General features: G+C 46.4%; 3 protein-coding genes across 4 annotated transcripts; 2 read left to right on the forward strand and 1 right to left on the reverse strand.

Annotated features, from left to right (window-relative positions):
- The first annotated feature begins 1,530 nt into the window (after nt 1-1,530).
- Nucleotides 1,531-4,603, forward strand: PPD1 (Photosystem II reaction center PsbP family protein). The gene is made up of 3 exons (XM_078590689.1): nt 1,531-1,769; nt 2,803-3,224; nt 4,324-4,603. The coding sequence occupies exons 1-3, from the start codon at nt 1,586-1,588 to the stop codon at nt 4,543-4,545; spliced, it is 828 nt and encodes a 275-aa protein (XP_078446815.1). The 5' UTR covers nt 1,531-1,585; the 3' UTR covers nt 4,546-4,603.
- A 1,999-nt stretch (nt 4,604-6,602) lies between these two features.
- Nucleotides 6,603-20,470, forward strand: TPR1 (Tetratricopeptide repeat (TPR)-like superfamily protein). 2 transcript variants are annotated; one of them, XM_078590804.1, is made up of 6 exons: nt 6,603-6,712; nt 6,782-6,948; nt 7,080-7,259; nt 7,588-7,714; nt 8,897-9,022; nt 20,254-20,470. In XM_078590804.1, exons 2-6 carry the CDS (start codon nt 6,790-6,792, stop codon nt 20,367-20,369), a joined length of 708 nt encoding a protein of 235 aa, XP_078446930.1. In that variant the 5' UTR covers nt 6,603-6,712; nt 6,782-6,789; the 3' UTR covers nt 20,370-20,470. The 2 variants fall into 2 exon arrangements, with proteins under 2 accessions (XP_078446930.1, XP_078446931.1); XM_078590805.1 differs by having other exon boundaries at nt 6,603-6,690.
- On the reverse strand, nt 14,930-16,360 carry LOC144715879 (uncharacterized). The gene is made up of 3 exons (XM_078590885.1): nt 16,056-16,360; nt 15,353-15,777; nt 14,930-14,998 (listed from the first exon to the last, which is right to left on the reverse strand). The coding sequence occupies exons 1-3, from the start codon at nt 16,358-16,360 to the stop codon at nt 14,976-14,978; spliced, it is 753 nt and encodes a 250-aa protein (XP_078447011.1). The 3' UTR covers nt 14,930-14,975.
- Nucleotides 20,471-20,771: the final 301 nt, after the last annotated feature.

Consider the following 20,771-nt stretch of genomic DNA (forward strand, 5'->3'; position numbering starts at 1 on the left):
CACTAGCACCTCTAGTGACGCTGGTTGTAGCTTCCAGCAACAAAAGTGTTGAGTGGTTGCATCACCAGCGTGCGTTCTTTTGTCATGTAATTCAATGCATCTATCTAACATCTAACATCTATCTAATCTATCTATCTATCGATCTTTTTATTAATCTATCTATCTATCAATCTATCTATCTAACTAACTAACTAACAACTTATCTATATATATATCTATCCATTCAATTATCTACTCGTCCATGTATGTATGTATGTATCTATCTATCTAACTATCTATTTCTCTATATATATATATCCATTCAACTATCTACTCATCCATGTATGTATGCATGTATCTATCTATCCATCCATCCATCCATTCAGCCATCTACTAATACATATATTTATCTATATATCCATCCATTCACCTATTTTTCTATACATCTATCTACCAATCGTGTCTATCAATCCATCCGTATATCTATATCCTTTTATCCATCCATCCATCTTTATATTTTTCCATACGTCATCCATCTATCCACCTATCTACCAATTGTCTCTATCCATCCATCCATATATCTCTATCCATCCATCCATCTATATGTTTTTCCATACATAATCCATCTATCCATCTATCTACCAATCATGTCTATACATCCATCCATATATCTCTATTCATTTATACATCCATCCATCCATCAATATATTATATATATTGATCCATCTATCTATCTCTCCATATGTCAAGTGCCCAAAGCTTGGAATTAGGGAGTGGCATGTCCAGGACGTGACGCCCCATCCGTGACGGGACGGATGACGATCCGTGACGGTCGGTGACGTGATGAAAGTTTCGTCATGTCACCGTCCCATCACACGTCCTAGGATTTTGGAAAAATCCGTCACATTCGCGTCACTGTCATGGTTTGCGATGTCCCAGTCACGTCCTTGTCACCGGACGGCATCACCGTCACGTGTGACGGGAAAAACAACCATGCGGAGCAGGTAGAATTGGAGGGGCATATCTCCAATTATCTTGGACGGCCTCCTTTTTAAACGCGCGAATTAATGCATGGACACCACGTGGCAAAATTTAGGCCGTCGAAGAACTTAAATCTAACGATTTTTAAGCTTTTTTGGTCATTTTTAAAAATCCGTCACGGCCATCATCTGGCCGTCCCGTCACGTCACTCTGCAAAATGCCAAGAAATCTAAGGTTAGCGACACCACGTGGCAAAATCTAGGCCGTCGAAGAACTTAAATCTAATGATTGTTAAGCTTTTTTGATCATTTTTAAAAATCCGGCCATCATCCGGCCGTCCCGTCACGTCACTCGTCTGAGGCTCTCCGTCACCGTCCCATCTTTGTCACGCCTACTTCGTCATCCGTCACCGTCACCATCAACGTCACGTCATCCGTCACGTCGCCGTCACCGTGGAGTGTGACGTGACGGATGACGGCTGCCGTTCCCTTTGAGAATAATTTATCATGGCAAATAAAAGCACTTTGGCATGAAAACATAGGGAAAAATGTACTAATAACAGGCTGCCAGAGCATGTTTTCTCAGTTGGAAGGTTATCCACAGTCCGCCCAGACGAGCATCCGCCATGGCCGGAACTCTGGCGGCAGTCGCCACCAGTTCCGGTGCTACGGCGGCGGCGTTGGATTCTCTTCGCCCCCTTCGCATCGCCGGAAATTGTAAATTCTCCCATCTGAAGGCCAATGTATTGCCGATTACCTGTTCGATGAAGAAGAGCCCGGCAGAGTCGAAAAGGGTCGAAAGCTTCTTGGGTAATTTCTTGATTTTTCTCTGGGTTTTTCATTTCTCTTCATTTTCAAGTTCTTCCGCTCTAGATTTTGGTTTTTTTTGCTCTGTTACTACCCGCTGATATCATAGTTGTGGTCTGTTCTTTCGATGTTCCTTGAATGTTACCGATTCTACCTTTTTTTTATCTTGATTTATGGAATATAATCTGTGAAACTCAGTGATTGGGTATTTCTTTGCTCGAATCTGACTCTCAAATGACCCGCTCTGTTGGAAATGCCCAGAGTCAGCCTCCTAAGCGATACATTGGTTTAGTTTTTCTCTCGTTTTGATCCTTCCTCCGATGATCTCGTAGTTGTGATCTGTTCTATCTGTATTCCTTGAATGTTATCGATTTTGCCATTTTCATATCTTGATTTATGGAATATAATCTTCTGAAACTCAGTGATTGAGTCTTTCTTTGCTCAAATCTGGCTCTCAAATGACCCACTCTGTTGGGAATGTCCAGAGTCAGCCATCTAAGCGACACATTGATTTAGCCTCTCTCTGGTTTTGATCCTTTCTCCAGACTTCTGAAACTAATTTTCTTGGTATTTAGTGAAAAAAAAATCAAAGGGTAACGAGGTAATTGGTGCATTGCGGAATTTATGTTTATCCTCAAATCACATTTGGCATTTTTTAATTGGAAACACGAAAATTCTTTAATCTACGCAAATTAGAATTCATTCCCAACGCGGTATGAAGAAATATAAAAAATTAGTTTGCATCAAATGTCTCGATGATTATTAGGAGGGAATTAAAAGGAGTATATCACTCATTATATTCAACTATTGTATCCCTTTGATTTTTAAAAAGATTTTAAGCAAAGTCGTTCATCAAGACATGAAAGTTTCCCACGAATCGATAAATATGTATGTCATTGACTTTGTAACATGAATCTTCATCTCAACTGATTTCGCAACCTAAAGTGGAAATCTGCGCCATCAATCAATTCTAGTTAAACCCCAAAGATTTGATTGATTGACAGTTATATACAAACCGATACTGAGATCAATGCAGTTCCCAGGAGAAATATCATGTCTCTAATGGCATCAACAGTCGTCCTCCCGTATTCTACCATGGAGAATCAAGCTGCCCTGGCTGTTTCATCGCCGGTGTACAGAGAATACTTGGATAACTTTGATGGGTACACCTTCAAGTACCCTCAAAACTGGATCCAGGTCCGAGGCTCCGGCGCCGACATCTTCTTCAGGGATCCTTTCATTCTCGACGAGAACATCTCGGTTGAGGCCTCGTCCCCATCCTCGTCGAGGTATAAGAGTGTTGAGGATCTTGGGACGTCACAGGATGCCGGGGAGAAGGTGCTGAAGCAGTATTTGACCGAATTCATGTCTACGAGGCTCGGCGTCAGGAGAGAGTCAAGTATTCTCTCTACTTCTTCAAGAGTTGCTGATGATGGAAAGCTGTACTACCAAGTTGAGGTAACTAAATCACTGCTACTTTCTTTTAAAAAAACTGGATCGTTTTTTGTTTTGTTTTCTTCTTCGTGTTCATATTGTTACTTTGTTAGAAGTGGAGGTATTATTGTAATTTCTTTTTCTTCGGATTCCTATCCCTGTATGAGGTTAAAAGCCTCTCTAGTTGAAGAGAGTTAGTGTTGCTCTCTTCAATCTCCCAAGGTTACTCTGACCGCCCTGCTCTATCATCTCTCTCTCTTTCCCTCTCTATCTCTCTCTCTCTCTCTCTCTCTCTCTTCCTTACTCTATCTCCATATCGAATTCAATGGATTTAACCACTATTACCCTTTAAAATGGCAGATGCCAAGTGCATGTCTGGTTGTCTTCTTTCCAAGATATCATCTACAAAGCAAATAATTTTCTAAAGGATATTTGATTTACTATAAATAATTTTCTGTTCTAAGAAGTTGAGGGGGCGAGGAAGGCTCCTGATTACTGCCAAGAAAAGATTAATCTCTTGCATTTTTTTACTGTTTGTTATGTAGCCGATTGATACGACCCCAGCATATCTAGGCCTCTTTCTTCATTTAGCCCAATAGGGGCATTTAGGTCATTTGGACCTCTTTGTAATTCCTTTAAATAGAGCAGCCGTCCCTTGAGGAGGGCGGCCAGCAAGAAGTATCAGAAAGAATGTTTCTGGTTCCCTCCGGCGACGTCCATTCCGTCGGACACGTTTCGTAGGCGACGTCCACTCCGCCCGCCCCCACCTGCCGTAGTCCATCCCGGCGCCTTCTCCCCCCCCTCCCCCCCCTTCCCGTCTTCTCCCCGATACGAACCAGTAGGTTCGTATCACCGATATCATCAACAAAACACATCGGTCAGTGGGAAAACTATTAATGTACTCATGGAAATGAATTCCTCTTTTATTTTCTCTTGGTATTCACTCCTGAAATTTGGTTGAAACTATCAATCCTGCCAAATACAAGATCATCCTCAGATTCTTGCTGGGGATTTTTTAATCCACATATTTATTGATATGGTTGAAACTATCAATCCTGACAATTCACTTTGAGATAGTATTGTCATCTTAAGTAGCTAAATTCTGTGAGCCATTGTCTTGCAGATCAACATTAAGTCTTTTGCCAACAACAATGAGCTAGCAGTCATGCCACAGGACAGGGTTGCTCGACTCGAATGGGATCGACGATATCTTACGGTCCTCGGCGTCGAAAACAACCGACTATATGAGCTGAGGCTACAGACTCCAGAGAACGTCTTCCTCGAGGAGGAAGATGATCTCCGCAAAGTGATGGATTCTTTCAGGGTGTTTAAAACTGTGGTTTGAACTCTTCCGGATACTGTTCTTCTTGAGTAATTAATTTAACGTCTTTTTTATAAGAAAATGTTCACTCTTTGTGATTGGGTTATTGGTTCTCTAATGTAATTTAATTTTGTTTAATCCTTCTTTCTTTTTGGGTTAGAGAATTTTCTCCTTGAACTTTGTTCTATAATCTATTTATTTCTCTTCATCAACTTTTTGGGTGGCTTGAAATCCTCTGTATAGTGTTATTCTTGTGTAATTAATTAATGATCTTTTTACATAATGCTAATCTTAACTTTTATTGATTGTAATTAAAATTTTCTGGTAGAATCAAATTTTCCTAATTCCTTCTTTCAATTTGTCTTCTACTTCTCTGAGGGTTCCATCAACTCTAACAGGGTTCAAGGGGATGGCTTGATTGAATTTTTCTAATATTTAATTTTCCTAAACTTCTTTTTCTTTGTGTCGTTTACTTCTCTGACATTGTCATTAACTGTGAGGGTGTTATACAAGGTCACTTAAATCCGTCCAGACATTACCCTTCTTGAGTAATTAATAATATTCTATTTACAAAAAAATTAAAAATTAGCTTTTCTTTGATTGGGTTTATGATTTTATGATGTAGTTGAATTTTCTAAATCCTTCTTTATTTTTCTATTTCCTTTCTCTTATACTCATCAACCTTGAGGGTAATCAATAGTGTGGCTTGAACTAACCCAGATAGTGTTATCTTCTTTTGTAATTAAGAACCATCTCTAATATCTAGTGTGGAAAGAAAACTAGGAAAAATGCAACAACATTAAGACAATAAAAGTGCATTAACATAATCATTGGACAAAGATAATACAACACAATCAAGAAATGATCCCAATTTGAGAGAAAAATATCACAGTATACTATGTTGTTCATTATCAATTAAACAACTTATTTTCATTTGCTCCTAAAAAAAGAATGAACTAAGTTAATCGTGTTAGACAATTAACCATCCAACCTGTAATTAGGCCCTTTTAGTTGAGCGAAGGACAATGAATCGATCTATGACTTCCAACACAAACGGAATGTTCAATGATTTGTATGCTTCAACTATGATTTTCCCTTTTAAGCCTGAAGCAAATCACAATTTCATACAACTCGAGCAAAAAGCATTAAATGCAAAGTAAATGAAGATTCATCTTGAGATTCAGGCACGAGTTTATGAGCAAAAGCGATGAGCGAATAATATTAGGGAACTCAAATCTGATGTTGGAGTTATATTGGGGTAGAAGAGGAACTGAATTATCCGCCAATTTCTTTTAATTTTCAACCATTTCTTTTTCCAATATTAAATCCTTGTCTGATTGGTTCTATGTTGATCTCTCCCCATGTGGAACTAATCACAAAGTAGTGAGAAATTTAGCTCTTTATTTACTATATTTTCTATGATGAACATGTTATTAGTGGAGTATATTTCGATAAAAAGGTATAATAAAAAAATTAAATATCCAACCTGTAATTAGACCCAATTAGTATAGGGAAGGAACATGAACTGATATATAACCTTCAATGCAAGTGGAACATACAAAGAGTTATATGCTTCTACTATTATTTTCCCTTTTAACCCTTAAGCAAAAACATAAAATACACAGTCAATGACGAGTAATTTCAGATTCAGGCACGAGTTTATGAGCAGAAATGACAGAGCGAAGAATGTTACAAGAACCAAATGAGATATTGCTGTAATTATGAGATAGAGAGAGGAACTAAACTGTCATTTTATTTTATTTTAATTTTCAACCATCTATTTTTTCCAAGATAAAGTACTTACCTGATTTTTTAATCACTCCCGGCATGGAACTAATGAAAAAGTGCTAACAAATTCATCTCATTAGTATATTTTTCCCAAATATATTTCTTAAATTATTCCCTTAATGCCTCAGAGGCTAAGATAAGCGAGCCACTTAATGCACAAGCTTATCTTCAGATAATTCCTCCTAGTTAACTGATTATAGAGACATTTAAAAAACAATTAATAAATTGATTTAATTTGTTTTAGCTTCTAAAGAGAGCTATAAATACCACTAAAATTTCAAATTTTATACTTTGACAGGAAGAAATCAGAGCAGTGAAGAGAATTCACCGTCGTCGGCTCCCGAAGCCCTAAAGGGAGAGAGTGGGAGAGCATCTCGGAAGGTTGCAGATCGTTGATCCCTTGGTTTGTATGATTGTTTGTGTTCTTGATTCTTGATTTTCAGCGCGTGTGATCGTGTATTGCATTTTGCAGATTTTGAAATGGTGATCATCGAGCCGGAATCGGAGACGGAGAAAGATGTGACCTTGGCGGCCGCAGAAGGAATTACTTCTTCTTATTCTTCTGCACAGACGGAGAAAGACGTTGCCAATGATGAGGATGTGTTTGAGGATGCGCTGGATGAAGAGCAGCATGAGCGGGTGTCGACTTTTTCTCTTGTTTTCTCGCTTTTAATTTTCTTCTCTAATTGGATCAGGAAGACAAGTTTCATATTTTTTAGTGTAAATTTTTTATTTGATTCTTTGAGAACAAGTTTTTTTTTGTTTGGCAGAGAGCTTTAGCTCAGGCTAATGACATGAAAGAAGAGGGAAATGTCGCTTACCGGGCAGGAAACTATGAAGATGCGTTGGAGAAGTATAGACTTGCTTTGGAATTTGCATCTGAGTTTACTTCTTCTTCAGAAGTCCGATCCATCTGTCATGCAAACCGTGGTCTATGTTACTCGAAATTGGTGAGTTAATTTCCGGATTTGGTGTAAATTATTGATTAAATCGTAACTCGTTTTTTATTTTCTTGTGATTTTAATCTTTTCATGCCACATTATGCTTCATTGTGTGCGATCTCTCTTTCTTAATTTTTTTTCGATCACCTTAAATTTTTTTTTTCGATATTTACTCAAAATCCGCCTGTTAAAATCGTTCCTGGATCTGTTGGGGCATTTTTATGATCGTCATAGATTAAATGATCCTTCAGAGTCCATTATTATCACTGCATTCAGAATTTTTTTTGTTTATTTATATATAGGATTTTAGCAGTAATATTGTTCATCTTTATCTCAGGGAAAGTATGAGGAAACGATCAAGGAATGCACTAAGGCGCTCGAATTGAACCCTTCTTACCTGAAAGCGCTAGTTAGAAGAGGGGAGGCTCATGAGAAGTTGGAACACTTCGATGAGGCCATTGCAGGTTCGAATGAGTTTACAAAATCTAATCCTTATCAGATGTATCATCGCATATGCTAATACTCTTCATCATTTTATCCATTTTTATTCTTATTTTCTTAACTCTTATAAACATTTTTTTAATGAGTTATTAGTTCCTCTGTTTTGCACTGATTTCCATTGTTGATTTTTTTTCCACTTATTTTTACTCCCGTTTAGTCATAACCGAGTCAACTCTTTATCTGGTTTGCATCAGATTTCCTTTTCCTCTTCCTTCAGATTTTCCACATTAAAACCAAATACTAGTGCTTGGCATCCGAGATGATGATGACATGTGGATAATGACAGTTGATGATGAATAATCATCATTGTCATCGTCGTGCATATGAATCATCTGATCACTACTTTGTCATCATCGCGTCATTGCCTCTTCATCATCTTGTCATCATTTAAAATATTCCAAACCAGATTGCAAATACTAGTGCTTGGCATCCAAGATGGTGATCACATGTGGATAACGACAGCAATGATGAAGAATCATCATCATCATCGTCATCATCATGCATATGAATCATCTGATTACTACTTTCTCATCATCTTGTCATCGCCTCTTCACCGTCTTGTCATCATTTGTAATATTTAAAACCAGATTGCAAATATTAGTGCTTGGCGTCCAAGATGGTGATCACATGTGGATAATGACGGCAATGATGAAGAATCATCATCATCATCGGCATCATCATGCATATGAATCATCTGATTACTACTTTCTCATCATCTTGTCATCGCCTTTTAATCGTCTTGTCGTCATTTATAATATTTAAAACCAGATTGCAAATACTAGTGCTTGGCATCATAGATGATCATGATGAGTGGATAATGATGACGATGATGAAGAATTGTCATCATCATCGTCATCATCATTGTCATCATCATCGTCATGCATATGAATCATCCGATGACCATTTTTTCACCATCTCATCATCTCCTCATCATCGTCTTGTCGTCGTTCATCTCGCATGGAGTACAGTTGTCATTTGTCAGAATCATCTAATGGCAAATTCGCCACCTCATCATTTTCTTATCTTTTGCCACCGTCTGCCAACCCTAATTATTACTTCCTTAATTAAAATGAATTGTGCTTCATTTTTACTTTCTTAAAAGATCGTTTATTTTTTATGGTTTTTAATCGACTATACTTCTACAGATATGAAGAAGATTATCGAAGTGCATCCTTCAGATATCCTGGCTAGAAGGGATGCAGAGAGATCGATTAGAAGATTAGAACCCCTGGCAGTGGAGAAAAAGGAGAAACTAAAGGAGGAGATGATCGGTGAGTTTTTACTGTCTACCCACGTCTCGTCTTCTAGTTTCGTCATTACGTACTCGTCTTTTCATTTTGGATCAAAGCTCCAATGTTTTTCCCCATGTCATAAATAACGCCAGAAGTAGTTATATAATGAAAAATAATGAAATGAATCGAAGTTTTCATTCAAAAAGCTGAGTCCCTTGTACATAAACAGAAATCTCTGGAAGCCAGTTCAATTTCGGAATCAAATGTCATAACACTACTTCGACATTTTCTACATTTCCACGATGATTTATTTTCTCAATTATATTAACATGGCTCACGGTTATTGATTGTGATATGCTCCGGAAACCCAATCCATGGTATTTTTGTCTATTGCCTAAATGATAGGATTTTATAAATTTCGTTGGTATAATCTATGTTGAACCAAGAAAGAGGTTTGAGAAAGAGAAAACCAACTTGATTAAAAAGATAAGAGGGGATTACAAGTGTTTATATAGGGAAGCCCTAATGGGCTAGTTAAGAATGTCCCACATGAGACTATTAGTTACAAAAAAAAGAGCTTAAGTGTCAACACTCCCCCTCAAGCTGGGGCGTGGATGTTTTCCACACCCAGCTTGCCACAAAGCTCCTCAAACCTAGGGGCATGGAGCCCTTTGGTGAAGATGTCTGCGATCTGATTTGCTGAAGGCACATACGGCAGGCAGAATTTTCCCGACTCCAGTTTCTCTTTAATGAAGTGTCGATCAATCTCTATGTGCTTCGTGCGGTCATGCTGGACTGGATCATGGGCAATGCTGATGGCCGACTTGTTGTCGCAGTACATCTGGACGGGAGAGGAAACCGGACAACGTAGCTCACGTAGGATCTTTGTGATCCAAAGTGCCTCACAGAGACCATGTGCAAGCGCACGAAACTCTGCTTCGGCACTGGATCAAGACACCACCTTCTGCTTCTTACTCCTCCACGTAATAAGATTGCCGCCGAAGAAGGTGCAATATCCTGAGGTAGACCGACGATCAACAATGGACCCTGCTTAATCCGTATCGGTTTATACCTCTAGGCGAAGACCACTGTGGCGGCGGAAACAAAAGTCCACGACCAACTGTGCCCTTTAAGAACCGAAGAAGTAGATGAGCAACGTGAAGATGACTCATGCGAGTCTGCATGAACTGACTGAGAACCCCCACAGAATATGCAATATCAGGTCGCGTGTGGGTGAGGCAGATTAGCTTGCCCACAAATCGTCGGTATTGTCTAGGCTCTGCAGGATCTTCATTCTCATCGGCGCCAAGGCGGTGATTAGCGTCAATAGGTGTAGTAATGGGCCTGGAATCCTCCTTTCCAAGCTCATGAAGAAGATCCACCGTGTACTTCCGCTGAAAAATGAAAATCCCGACAAAAGAGTATGCAACTTCAATGCCAAGAAAATACCTCAACGGGCCAAGGTGGCGAATAGCAAATTCCGACGATAGATAGGCCGCCAATTGTGTAATAGCCTCCGTAGCATCACCCGTAATAATGATGTCATCCACGTAGACCAGAAGGATAGCGACTCCCCCTGACGTGGAATGATGGTAGAAGAGGGTGTGGTCCACATTGCACTGGCGATATCCAAGACACTTCATGGCCGTAGTGAAACGACCAAACCAGGCACGAGGAGATTGTTTCAAACCATATAGTGCCTTCTTCAAGCGGCAAACAACCGAGGAAGGAGTAGAGGGGACCAAGGAGGCATACCCAGGAGGAAGAGCCATATAAATTTCCTCAGTCAAGTCGCCATGAAGAAATGCATTCTTGACGTCATATTGCTGCAGTACCCAGTCACGGTCTGCAGCAAGAGTCAGGAGAATGCGGACAATGTTCAGCTTGGCCACTGGAGCAAATGTCTCCTGATAATCGACGCCATATTTCTGCTTAAAGCCTTTTGCAACATCGCGTGCCTTATGCCTCTCAATCGTGCCATCGGAGTTCTGCTTTTCAGCATAGACCCAACGGCTATCAACCAAGTGCTTGCCCGGTGGGAGAGGAACAGGATCCCATGTATCATTTAGGGCAAGAGCTTGAAGCTCCTCCTCCATAGCCTGACGCCAATGAGGCAAGGATAAGGCAACGTCCACTGTCTTTGGAAGGGAGATGGAGTCAATGGAGGTAAGCAGTGCATGGTATGGTTTGGAGAGACGATGGGAGGAAACGTAATTAGTTAAAGGATATAAAGGAGGAGAGCGGGAAGGAGGCACAAGGGACAAGGAAGATTCTGGTGGAGTGTCTTGGGAGGTAGAGGATGAGGCATCCAAAGGAGGAGAAGAGGAGGGAGTGCGGAGAGAGATATAGGTGAGGCCATAGTGTTTTTCCGGAGGGCAGCGTGGTAGATTCGTAGGAACACCCGGCGGAGGGACAAGAGGAGGAAGTGGATGAGGAGCAGAAGAAGGTGGTTGGGGAGAAGAGGGTTGTGGAGAAAGATCCACGAGTGTTGCATGAGAATCCGGAGGAGATTCTAATGGCTCTCCAATGGGAATCGACGCGGTGCCGGGGAAGGGCGGAGACAATGGTGCGGCTGGAGGTGAAGGGGCTGGGGAGGATGACGGGACTGTCGTAGAAGTGACTGAGGAGGAAAGAGGAGGGAGGATAAGGAACTCGAGCGGGTCCGGCTGAGGAGGTAAAGAAGGTGGTACCGTGGAGGAGGGATAGTAAGGAGTAAACTCATTAAAGGTAGCATCTTTGGTGACTGACAAACCCTAGAGAGTTTGGAGGAGAAGAAGGGTCGATGGAGGTTGAGAAATGAGAGAAAATAGATTGACATAAGAAAGTAAGTGGCTTACATTAGGGTATTTATACCCTATGAGAGAGAGGAAATAAGAGCTCCTAAAGGGCTTATAGAATAGGGCCCAAGAGGAGGATAAGCACTTAACTAACACCCCCCCGCAAGCGAAGTATGGATGTCGTCCATATTGAGCTTGGATACAGCACGTTGAAGCAGCGGCCAGGACAGTCCCTTGGTGAGGACATCCGCTGCCTGGTCAGCAGAGGAGACGTATTCGAGGTCGAAGAGGCCCTCGTCCATACGTTCCTTGAAGAAATAGCGGTTGCGCTCCATGTGCTTGATGCGCCCTTGCTGTCCGGGGTTCTTGGCCAAGGCGATAGTGGATTTGTTGTCACAGAAGAAGTGGATTGGTCCCACATACTTCACGTGAAGATCGGCGAGGATGTTGTGGATCCACTGTCCCTCGGCTGCCCCATCAGCAAGAGCACGAAATTCGGCCTCGGCACTGGAGCGGGACACCTTGTCCTGCTTGCTACTTTTCCAGCTGACGAGGCTGCCAAGAACGAACGTGCAGTACCCCGTGGTAGATCGACAATCCACAACGGAGCCAGCAAAATCGGCATCGGTGTACACCTTCACCGTCTTGTCCGAGCTATGAGGGAAGAGGAGTCCCTTGCCCGGGCAGCCCTTGAGATACGAAAGTACCCGGTGGGCTTGACTGTGGATCTCCTCGGTGAGTGCATGAACTGACTGAGCAGGTTGACCGAATGCAATGTCGGGCAGTGTGAGGCAGGTAGGCGAGTGTGCCCACCACCTGCCGATAGCGGTAAGCACTCGTCAAAGGAGAGTCCTCGCCCTTGCCCAACTTGACGTTGGGGTCGATAGGAGTGCTCACTGGCGCACACCCGGTCATTCCTGTCAAAGTCAGCAAGTCGACGGCGTATTTCTGCTGTGAAACAAAGAGGCCCCGTGAGGAGTACGCCACCTCAAGGCCGAGGAAATATCGGAGAAGGCCAAGGGCCTTGATCTCAAATTCCTTGGCCAGGGCGGTGCTAAGACGAACGGCTTCAGCAGCATCTGATCCCGTGATGAGGATGTCGTCGACATACACAGCAAGGATGGAGATCCCGGTCGGACGGTGGCGGAAGAACAAAGTGGCATCTCCGTTGCTCTGAGTGTACCCTTCGGCTTTCAGAACAGCGGAGAACCGGCCGAACCACATGCGCGGAGACTGCTTTAGTCCATAAAGGGACTTCCGCAGTCGGCAGACGTGGCCAGGGGGGCCGAGAGAGTAACCCGGCGGCTGCTGCATGTACACCTCCTCCGTCAAGTCGCCATGCAAGAAGGCGTTCTTGACGTCGAACTGTCGGATAGCCCACCGGAAGTGAGCCGCGAGGGCCAGGAGGAGGCGAACGGTCTCCATCTTCGCCACAGGTGAGAACGTCAAGTAGTCCACTCCGTGAAGACTGGGTGAGCCCGCGAGCCACAAGTCGAGACTTGTAGCGCTCAAGGGTGCCATCCGCATGATGCTTCTTGGTGTGGACCCACTTGCAATCCACCGCCCGCTTGCCAAGAGGGAGGGGGACGATGTTCCAAGTGCGGTTTCGGAGTAGAGACTGCATCTCCTCATCCATTGCCGCTTTCCAATGAGGAGAAGCGATAGCATCGGCTAAGCGGCGAGGGATGGGATCCGACTCGATGCGAGCAAGAAACAGCCGGTAGGGAGTACTCAGCCGGTCGAAGGAAAGAAAATGCGAAAGAGGATAACGGGGCGTCTGAGTGCACTGACGAACCCCTTTCCGGAGGGCAATGGGCCATCCCAACTGGTCGTCATCGTCGAGAGAGGTTGAGGATGGCTCGGCCAATGGAAGATGAGCGGAAGCAGTGGGGAGAGAGTCCTCGGGGAGGACGAAGCCTCCACGGGAGAATCAGATGACGGAGCAGGGGAAGCAGCCTCGTCATGGAAGGGAAGGAAAGGGTCATCAAGGGAGGAGGCGAACGGGAAGCGAGGAGGATGACTCGAGAGGGGACTGATCGGAGGAAGGAGGAAGAGGAGGAGCATGCTGGATGGCGGGAAGCAAAGATGGGGAGGACAGCACGTCAAAGGCCCTCGGGTCACCGACGGAGAAGAATCAAAGGGAGAGGGATCATGGAATGAGGAAGAAGATGCGGAGCGGTGGGCTCCAAGAAAGGAACGGGCCCCAAGTGGGGAGCGAGGGGCCTCATCCAACGGGAGGCGGGATGAGGAAGAGTGGTCCCAAAATAGGGTTCATGCTCGGCAAAGGTGACATTTGCCGAGATGAAGTATCGCCGAGACGGCGGATGGTAGCACCGATACCCCTTCTGAAGAGAGGAGTACCCAACGAAGACGCACCTAACAGCACGGCGTCAAGCTTTGTCCGCCCGGAGACGTGTCGTGGACATATGCCGTGCAGCGAATATCCGTGGCAAGAGACCCGTCCGCAGGCACGTGTCGGGAAGGCCGCTCATCCGGTCCAGGGGGTAGAAACGCCAACAGCTGGGTGGGAATGCGATTGACGAGATGGGTGCTCGTCAGGACGGCATCGCCCCAATACGCCACGGGCCTTGGCGTCGATAAGGAGCGCCCGGGCGTCGAGGTGACATAGCCGGCGCGACGCTCGCTAGTCCGTTCTGCTCGGGGTGGCAGGGCATGAAGATTCGTGGAGGATCCCGGTCGGCGAAGAAGGCGCCGAGGTCGTTGTTGAAGAAGTCGCGGGCATTATCCGGCGAAACCGCTGGATACCCGACCAAACTGCGTCGCCACCATCGCACAAAAATGACGGACATTCTGCGCAACTTCCGACTTCGCGGTGAGGAGGTAGACCCACGTATAGCGAGTTGCCTCGCCCACAAGTAGAAGGAAGTACCGATGACCTTTCAAGCTAGGTTTCGGGCAGGTCCCCACACGCCGCTATGCACCCGGAACAGCGGGACAGATGTGTGAGCCGAGGACGGAGTGAAGGAAGAACGCGATGCTTCGCCAACTGACAAGCGTCACACACCAAGGTCTTAAGGTCCAAGCCAGAACATAATTCAGGGAAAGACGGTGAAGAGTCGCAAAGGCGGGTGGCCCAGCCGCTGGTGCGTCATCAGGAGTCGCCCCACCGCTGCTCGGCCCCGTCCGAAGTGTCCGATGCACCGCGGCACTGCGACCGTCCCCCATCATCCAGCAACAGCAGCCCGTTCTCCCGCCTAATCCGTGTAGTCCGGCCGACCTTGTCAGACAGAAACATGCCGTCAGGTTGGAGATGAAATGAGCACTGGACGGCATCAACAAGGCGTTGGGGTGACAGAAGTACAGCCCGCAGGTCGGGAACGTGGAGGACGTTGCGGACCACCAAGGCCGTCCACATAGACTGCCCCGATTCCAGCCACGCGTAGTCGTCCACCCCCGGCCGTGAGAACAGTACGTGCACCACTATGCCGGACGTAGGAGACGAACCGAGTGTTGAGGGGGGTCATGTGCTCAGTGGCCCCCGAGTCAAGCACCCAAGTCGTGTCCGATACGACCGGCGAGTGAAACGCCGTATGGCCGCAATACCAAGTGTCGGCAGGGGAGGAAGACGCACCAAATGTGCCGAAGTAGGCAGTCGAAGAAGGCTGCATGGCTGCCACCTGATCACGGAGCCGGGCAAGCTCGGCTTGGATGCTGTCCAGAGCCGTGGTAGACGTGCTCGGGGCCGGGGAAGATTCAGATTGGGCCAACATGGCCTTGCTGTCCGCCTCTTTCTTCTTTCGCCAGTCGTTGAGACGTTTAGTGCACTTGTTCTTCCAGTGGCCCGGCTTCCCGCAATAGGTGCAGACGGGTGTTTTTGCAGGGCGGGCAGCGGCTGCCGGAGTCGGTAAGAGGGCCGAGGACTGCCCAGCAGCGGCAGCAGGTGCTGCCAGAAGCGCAGAGGACTCAGCCGGGTCGGAGGTGGGAGTCCCATGGAGAAGGAGATGACTCTCTTCCTCCTGGAGCTCCTGAACCAACGCTCGAGATCCGGAGGGCCATCTTTGTTGTGCAGGGCCCGACGACGAATGGCCTCATATTCCCGGTTTAGGCCGTTGAGAAACCCCATGATGCGCAGGATAAGCATGTTCTGATAGGTCTTGCACTTGGGGTCGTCCGTTGGCAGGTAGTGGTCCACTTCATCCCACGCCTTCTTGTGTGCGAGAGCATAATCGGAGATCGACAGAGAGCCCTGTTTCAGGTTGGAAGCTTGAGCAGCGAGGCGTAGATGCGCCACCAATCATTCTCCGCCGCAAAATTTCTTGGCTTGGTCCCAAAACCCTTTGACCGTTTTCTGATGGGGAAAGCGGTCGCGGAAATCGGGGGCCAATGTGAACGTGGACAGCCACCCAAGAATGAACTGCTCCTCGGCGTCCCAAGCCGCATAGTGAGGGTGATCGGCGGTCAAGGGATGCTCGGTGCAGTGCTTGTACAGTTGACGGGATTTGAGGGTGGTCTCGATGAAGCGAGACCACTGCAGAAGATTCGGGCCGCGGAGAAGAGTTGATTCCGGGACCAGAGGCAACGGATGAGTGATCTTGTAGGAGAGCGGCTTCTCCGCAAAGTCGGTCTCTGTGTAAGGCATGGTCTCTGTGTCGGTCTCTGCGCGGCTGACTGCGCGGCTGGCTGCGCGACTGGCTGTGCGGCTGGCTGCGCGGCTGGCTGTGCGGCTGGCTGCGCGGCTGGCTGTGCGGCTGGCTGTGCGGCTGGCTGCGCGGCTGGCTGTGCGGCTGGCTGTGCGGCTGGCTGTGCGGCTGGCTGCACGGCTGGCTGTGCGGCTGACTGCGCTGCGGGCTGCGCGGCTGGCTGTGCAGCTAACTGCGCTGCGGGCTGCGCGGCTGGCTGCGCGGCTGAGCGGGCTGCGCGGCGGCTTGCTGCTGTGCGGCTGGCTGGTCGCGCGGCGGCTGGCCGCTGCGCTGCGGGCTGGTCGTGCGGCGGCTGGTCGCGCGGCTGGCTGCTGGGCGGCTGTGCTGGCTGCTGAGCGGGCTGCGCGGCGGCTTGCTGCTGTGCGACTGGCTGGTCGCGCGGCGGCTTGCTGCTGTGCGGCTGGCTGGTCGCGCGGCGGCTGGCTGCTGCGCTGCTGGCTGGTCGCGCGGCGGCTGGCTGCTGCGCTGCTGGCTGGTCGCGGCTGGCTGTCTTGGCGGCTGGTCGCGCGGCTGGCTGGTCGCGCGGCTTGCTGCTGCGCGGCTTGCTGCTGTGCGGCTGGCTGGTCGCGTGGCGGCTGGCTGCTGCGCTGCTGGCTGGTCGCGCGGCGGCTGGCTGTGCGCGGCGGCTGGTCGCGCGGCTGGCTGCTGCGCGGCTGTGCTGGCTGCGAGGAGGGAGGGAGGGAGGGTGATCCTCGGGGGTCACCTGGAGGGAGGGTGAGATCAAGGGGATCTCAAACCCTAAAGGGTGATGTCAAACCCTAGAGAGGAGAGGGAAGATCAGGAGCCCTAGAGCTCTGATACCATGACAAACCCTAGAGAGTTTGGAGGAGAAGAAGGGTCGATGGAGGTTGAGAAATGAGAGAAAATAGATTGACATAAGAAAGTAAGTGGCTTACATTAGGGTATTTATACCCTATGAGAGAGAGGAAATAAGAGCTCCTAAAGGGCTTATAGAATAGGGCCCAAGAGGAGGATAAGCACTTAACTAACAGTGACAAAGAAGCGACGGGAAGGCGGATGGTAGCACCGATAACCCTTTTGGGTAACGGAATATCCAATGAAAATGCACTGAATGGCGCGAGGGTCAAGCTTGTCCCGACTGAGCTGATTGTTGGGGACAAAGCAGACGCACCCAAAGACACGTGGAGTGAGGTTTGTTTTGAGGGAAGTGGTGGGAAAGAAGCGCTGGAGACAGTCAATAGGTGGGGAATGGTTGAGGGCACGAGAGGGAAGGCGGTTGAGAAGATGGATGGCGGTTGAGAAGATGGATGGCGGTGAGAACGGCTTCACCCCAGAAATACTTGGGAACATGCATATGGAACAAGAGGCTCCAGGTCGTATCAAAGATGTAGCAAAATTTCCATTCTGCAACACCATTCTGCTGAGGCGTGTAGGGACAAGATGTTTCGTGAACAATGCCGTTTTGTTTGAAGAAATGGGTGAGGGTAGAATTGACATAGCCTCTGGCGTTGTTGGAGCGGAAGCAACGGATGGGGGTGGAGAATTGGGTTTGGATAAGGGAGTAAAACTGGGGAATGATGGTGGAAAGTTGGGATTTGTGTTTTAAAAGGTAATCCCACGTGAAACGGGTAGCGTCGTCAATGAAAATAACAAGCCATCGAGTGCCGGAAGTGCTGTGAAGGGGGGCCGGACCCCAAACATCGGTATGAACAAGAGAAAAAAGGCGTGGATGCACAAGATGAAGATAAAGGATATGTAGTGCGATGATGTTTAGCAATTCGACATGCGTCACAAACAAAACAGTCAACAGCATGACCCTGGAAAAGTTTAGGAAATAGACGATAAAGGGTGTTAAAAGAGGGATGTCCGAGGCGTCGATGAAGAAGCCACAATTGGTCATGAGACGCCGAGAGGGAAACAGCAGCAACAGCAAGAGAAGAGGAAGAAGGTCGAATAAGATAGAGCCCCTCACGCTCCTCAACAAGTGAAATCGTCTCCCCCGACACCTTGTCACGATAAAAACAGGAATTTGGAGAAAAGGTGAGATCATGGTTTAAATCACGAATAAGTCGGGATAGAGATAGGAGATGATGACCAAGACAAGGAACATGAAGAACGCGCAAAAGTTTCATAGAAGGGGAAAGAGTAACATGACCAACACCCGCGACGGTGAGAAGATCTCCAGAGGCGGTTTTGACTTTGGAATGACCCCTCTTCTTGCAATAATTGCAGAAGAGTGTGGGATCGCCCTTGGGAGACTCCTCCGAGCGAGATGAAGTCCCTCGGGCGGAAGAATTCGGCGATGAATCATGAGTAGCCGCGGCCGGTGTTGCCGCAAACGCCGAGGTGAGGGAAGGTGCCTGCTGAAACCGAGACTCCTGAATCCGTACACTCCGGAGTGCATCTTGGTAGGTGAGTATCTTCTCTCGATGATTAAGCTGGCCATGTAGTGATTCATATTCCGGGTTGAGACCCATCAGGAATTGAAACACACGAAGCTGTAGCACATACCCCCACTCCACCTAATTCACCTCCGGTGGCATGTAATGGTCGATCTCATTCCACATAGAGGTGAGTTCGTTACTGTACTCCAATACCGTCCAATCCCCTTGACGAAGATTAGCGGCCCGATGCACCAATTCGTACAAAATGGCAATGTTGTTCTTCTTGGAGTGGCTGTTGAGGGCATCTTCCCAGACGGCTCGAGCACTCGCCAAAGACAGAAACTCCCCCTTAATATTAGGGGCGATACTGTCAAGTAGCCAGCGCTGAACGACTCCTTCAACGTCGAGCCAATCATAGTATGCTGGGTTCGTCACCGATGGTCCGTCTTCCGTTAAATGACGCATTAGTTGTCCTTTTAGAGTGATCTGCACGTACTGTCGCCATTAAAGGAGGTTGAAGCCGTTGAAAATTCCATCGGGCGGAATCTTGGGCAAAGTAAATGGTGCTGGACGGGTGAGACGAGTCGATGCAGCCGTTGTCGGAGGCACAGGAGAATGCACCGGAGTCATCCCAGATGTCGAGAGGCAGAGGTCTGTTCTTCAGACATCGGACAGCACAGATCGAGGCGCACGAGAACCTGGATGAAGCAGGTCACCCGCGGACGCGAGCAGAGAGGCAACCGTGCGAGGAGAGGAGGCTGTACGCAGAGTGGAGACGGCCGCGCGCAGAGAGGCTACTCCGCGCGAAGGAGAGGGTCCGCGCGAAGAAGAGAGAGAGAGAGAGAGCCGGTCGCTCGGTCGATTGAGCAGAGGACGCATGACGACGGCAGGAGCCGGTGAGTCGGAGCGACGATGAGTCCGAAATTTAGGGTTTCGGCTCTGATACCATGTTGAACCAAGAAAGAGGTTTGAGAAAGAGAAAACCAACTTGATTAAAAAGATAAGAGGGGATTACAAGTGTTTATATAGGGAAGCCCTAATGGGCTAGTTAAGAATGTCCCATATGGGACTATTAGTTACAAAAAAAAGAGCTTAAGTGTCAACAATCTATATATTTTCTCAATTCATTGACTTATCTTTAACTTTTTTTCCTTTAGTATTTTCCTTCCTAAATTGAGAGCCACATCAAGGCCTCCATCGGATTACATATGAATTATACTCTTTTTTTTAAAGAAACTGAATTATACTCTTATCCAGCAGTATTAATAAAAACGAACATATTTTATGTTCCCTAAATAAAAAGTCAGTTTTCTTTAGATATCTACAATTTTTTCACGGCGTAGATGACATTTTACTCCCTTGATAAGGTTAGTACACGGGTATATGTCCAATACTAGGAAACATAAGGACAAGAATAGCTGACATTTTTAATAGATTATAGTATTTCTTTAAATTTATCATATTTTTTTCTTTTTAATTTTTTCCAGGGAAGTTGAAGGAGCTGGGAAATTCTGTGCTAGGGAGGTTTGGGATGAGCGTTGATAACTTCAAAGCAGTGAAAGACCCCAACACCGGTTCCTACTCTATCTCATTTCAGCGTTAATTATTATTGTGTTTAATACTTTCATTGATATCTATGGTTCAATGGTTACATGTGAATATTACTTTTTTCTATGAGATACCCTAATAATTTTTTTTGAGGTATTTTACTGGTTCGAGCAAAATGTGATCTAGTTAAATCCGTGAGTTTTCTTTCTTCTTTTAAACAAATAAGCCTCCCAATGCAGTCATTTTTGTACTGAAATATGGTTAAAAATTTTCATTAATTGATTATTGATGGCCACTTTTTTTTATCTGTGTTCACTGGATCGTGTAATTTATGATTTAATTGATAATTCATCTGTTTTTAAATATCGTTAACTAATATTTTTAAATATGCATACCAATATTTCCAAGGTAGATATAAAAGTCCCGATGCAGTCTGTATTATTGAACTAGCTATGTG

Source organism: Wolffia australiana, chromosome 19 (assembly GCF_029677425.1).
Source record: "Wolffia australiana isolate 7733 chromosome 19, ASM2967742v1".
Classification (NCBI taxonomy): Eukaryota; Viridiplantae; Streptophyta; class Magnoliopsida; order Alismatales; family Araceae; genus Wolffia; species Wolffia australiana.

Coding starts and splice junctions, on each gene's coding strand:
- PPD1 (XM_078590689.1), top strand. CDS start 1,586: ATGGCCGGAACTCTGGCGGCAGTCGCCACCAGTTCCGGTGCTACGGCG. Junction 1,770..2,802: donor AAGGGTCGAAAGCTTCTTGG/GTAATTTCTTGA, acceptor AGATCAATGCAG/TTCCCAGGAGAAATATCATG. Junction 3,225..4,323: donor AGCTGTACTACCAAGTTGAG/GTAACTAAATCA, acceptor ATTGTCTTGCAG/ATCAACATTAAGTCTTTTGC.
- TPR1 (XM_078590804.1), top strand. CDS start 6,790: ATGGTGATCATCGAGCCGGAATCGGAGACGGAGAAAGATGTGACCTTG. Junction 7,260..7,587: donor GTCTATGTTACTCGAAATTG/GTGAGTTAATTT, acceptor TCTTTATCTCAG/GGAAAGTATGAGGAAACGAT. Junction 9,023..20,253: donor ACTAAAGGAGGAGATGATCG/GTGAGTTTTTAC, acceptor AATTTTTTCCAG/GGAAGTTGAAGGAGCTGGGA.
- LOC144715879 (XM_078590885.1), bottom strand. CDS start 16,360: ATGCCTTACACAGAGACCGACTTTGCGGAGAAGCCGCTCTCCTACAAG. Junction 15,778..16,055: donor CATCAGAAAACGGTCAAAGG/GTTTTGGGACCA, acceptor TGCACAACAAAG/ATGGCCCTCCGGATCTCGAG. Junction 14,999..15,352: donor TGCCTACTTCGGCACATTTG/GTGCGTCTTCCT, acceptor CTGTCTGACAAG/GTCGGCCGGACTACACGGAT.